We start from the raw sequence: 2,546 nt of genomic DNA, 5'->3' as shown, positions 1-2,546 counted from the left end.
CTCCACGCACGCATCGGGCGCCCGGGCCCGCGTCGCCGCGCCGTCCGTACGCCAGGTGGCGGGCGGGAGCCCCCCCAGGGAATCCTTATCAGCAGATACACGAGAGATAAGAAAGACAACCTCTCGCAAGCGGACTGCAAAAACGATCAACGGCAGCACTTTTAAAAATTCAAAAGCCAAACGCAGTCGAACTGATATTTTGTCAAACATAAAGTACTAAATGACCGAGTTTACGACCTTAGCAGCAGATATTGCCAACCCTGTAACACATACAGCGCTAGATTTTTTCGAAAAACCCAATGTTCTTGTTAATTATGAATTTTCTGATTTTCTGATTTGTGGAGATCAACGCAATTGCATCGACCTCAATGTTTTACAATTAGGACTTCAAGTGGCTATTTACACGCCCGATGGAAAAGATCGTATCAAGGCAAGCGACGCAAGCAAGGTTGTTTTTGCAAATAACGCGCTACACAGTCTGTTTTCACAAGTTGAAGTATACGCTAATGGAATTCTGATTTCGGACAGCAACAACACGTACCATCATCGCGCTTTTTTGGAGACCGAGTTGACAACAAACAGTGATAGTAAGGAGACTTGGGCAGCTTGTCAGGGATACACTTACGATCCAGAACCCTCATCAGATGCCAATAAATCAGAATGGCTGCAATACCGCTTAAAGGACACATTGACCGGCGACAACACGTTCAATTTCTATGGCTCTCATTATGTGGATTTTTTCAGTTGCGAAAAACTAATGCTCCCGGAAGTTGACATTCGAATAAAACTCTACCGCGCCAGTAATGAGTTCAGTCTGATTAGCTTAGGTGACGACTCAGACAAAATGTTTACAGCAGTTATTGAAAAAGCCTCGCTGTTCGTTCGCAAAATTACTGTGACCGAGTCCGTTCGGCTTTCAATTGAAAGGGCACTGCTAAAAGCTCCTGCAAGGTATCCTTATATAGAGTCCTTGTGCAAAAGCTTCATCATGCAATCTGGAAAAAACTCTTTTGTTAAAGAGTCCATATTTGGAACTGAGCCAATCAGACGCTTAACGTTGTGCATGGTCGCGAACGACAAGTTTAGAGGTTCAAAGGACACAAACCGGTTCTTGTGTCACAAGTACAACATGAAACGAATCGAAATAATACGCGGTAACGGCTTACCAATAGCAGGCACTCCCGTCGACACAGAGAACAATGTCCGCATATATCACAACAGTTTAACGGCTCTGGGATTTAAAAACGGTGGAAACAAAATTTCTCTGAAGGATTTTGCAAACAATATCATTGTAACCTTTGATCTGACATCATCACAGGAGGCGTCTAAAAACCTCACATTATTCCCCGAATTGACAAGAGCACCAATAACCCTCAAATTATTTTTCTCTGTAGCTCTCCCAGAGGCAGTTGAACTTTTGTTGATTGGAGAAAGGTTCAGTCAGGTCTTTATTGACGCAAAAAGAAACATCTCCAAAAACCAAACTATTTCCAATGGATAACGTGTCTATTAAGAAAGTAGCTAAAAAGTTTTGTCTCCTAAAGTTTACTTTTGGAGGCGTATGGTCGGCCAACAATTTTCCGAAAATAGCACAACGCAGCGCTCGTTTCCAAATAATAAAAACTTCTCCTTCTTATATGAGGGGAACACATTGGATACTGATTGTTGCTATTCATTCAACCTTTTCTGGAACTACTACAAACTCAAATAAGAGGCGGCGTGGTAGAGAGAGTCATGTTAAGCCAGCAAAGAAGTCAATAACTAATATAGTAATTTGGAATAGCTTGCCAATTCCTCTAAGTTTCTACGTCGATTTCTACGAAAGGGTGCATATTATTTATTCAAATTGGGACAAATATACTATTCATGAAATTGCCTCATCACCTCATCCACAATCCCAATATTCCAATTTGTGTGGCATGTACTGTCTTTACACCGCATTGAAAATTTTTGAAAAAATTGGACATGCCTACTACAATGACTCAAAAGACTGCATAAGTGCGATGAAGCAATTTCGACACCTTGTTGAGAGCGCAGTTAAAAATATTGGTTTGATTAAAGAAGTAAATTTGATACGATTTTTTAATAGCCGACTGCAGTCAAAACATACGTTCAAAATTATGTAATAAAAATTTGTATTTGACATTTCTAATTTCTCTAGTCTGAGTCAGAGAAAGGAACAATCAGCCTCGATCGCTTTGCAGGCAATACTTCAATTGAACAATTTTCATCATTGCTCTCGCAAATCAATTTGTCTTCTATCGCCTCATCATAAACGAAAGGGTTCCCAGTCCCACACTCTTTCTCGCTATCATCCTCTTGCTCATTGTCACTCAGATCACTCCAATTCAAAGTAGGTTCATTTTGATCGAACTCTCGCGGAAAGAACCCTGGGTCAGGTGGAGCTAAACCCTGGGTCAGGTGGAGCTAAAACATAAGTCACTATAAAATTTGTTATAATTGCATTATTAAAAAAAACATTTAACAACCGAAAGATGAAGTTGATGCCGTGGAGACAGAATCTGCGTCATGTGGAGTGAGCTCTT

At 40.9% G+C, this 2,546-nt stretch overlaps 1 protein-coding gene across 1 annotated transcript; it reads left to right on the top strand.

Moving 5' to 3' along the window:
• Positions 1-220: 220 nt before the first annotated feature.
• Positions 221-1,501, top strand: LOC142348005 (uncharacterized). The gene has a single exon (XM_075399170.1). It carries the CDS (start codon positions 221-223, stop codon positions 1,499-1,501), a length of 1,281 nt encoding a protein of 426 aa, XP_075255285.1.
• The last annotated feature ends 1,045 nt before the right edge of the window (positions 1,502-2,546 follow it).

This window comes from Convolutriloba macropyga, chromosome 10 (assembly GCF_964194025.1).
Source record: "Convolutriloba macropyga chromosome 10, txConMacr16.3, whole genome shotgun sequence".
NCBI lineage: Eukaryota > Metazoa > Xenacoelomorpha > Acoela > Convolutidae > Convolutriloba > Convolutriloba macropyga.
The sequence above is the reverse complement of the archived record's forward strand: the minus strand, read 5'-3'. Positions and strand labels throughout refer to the sequence as shown.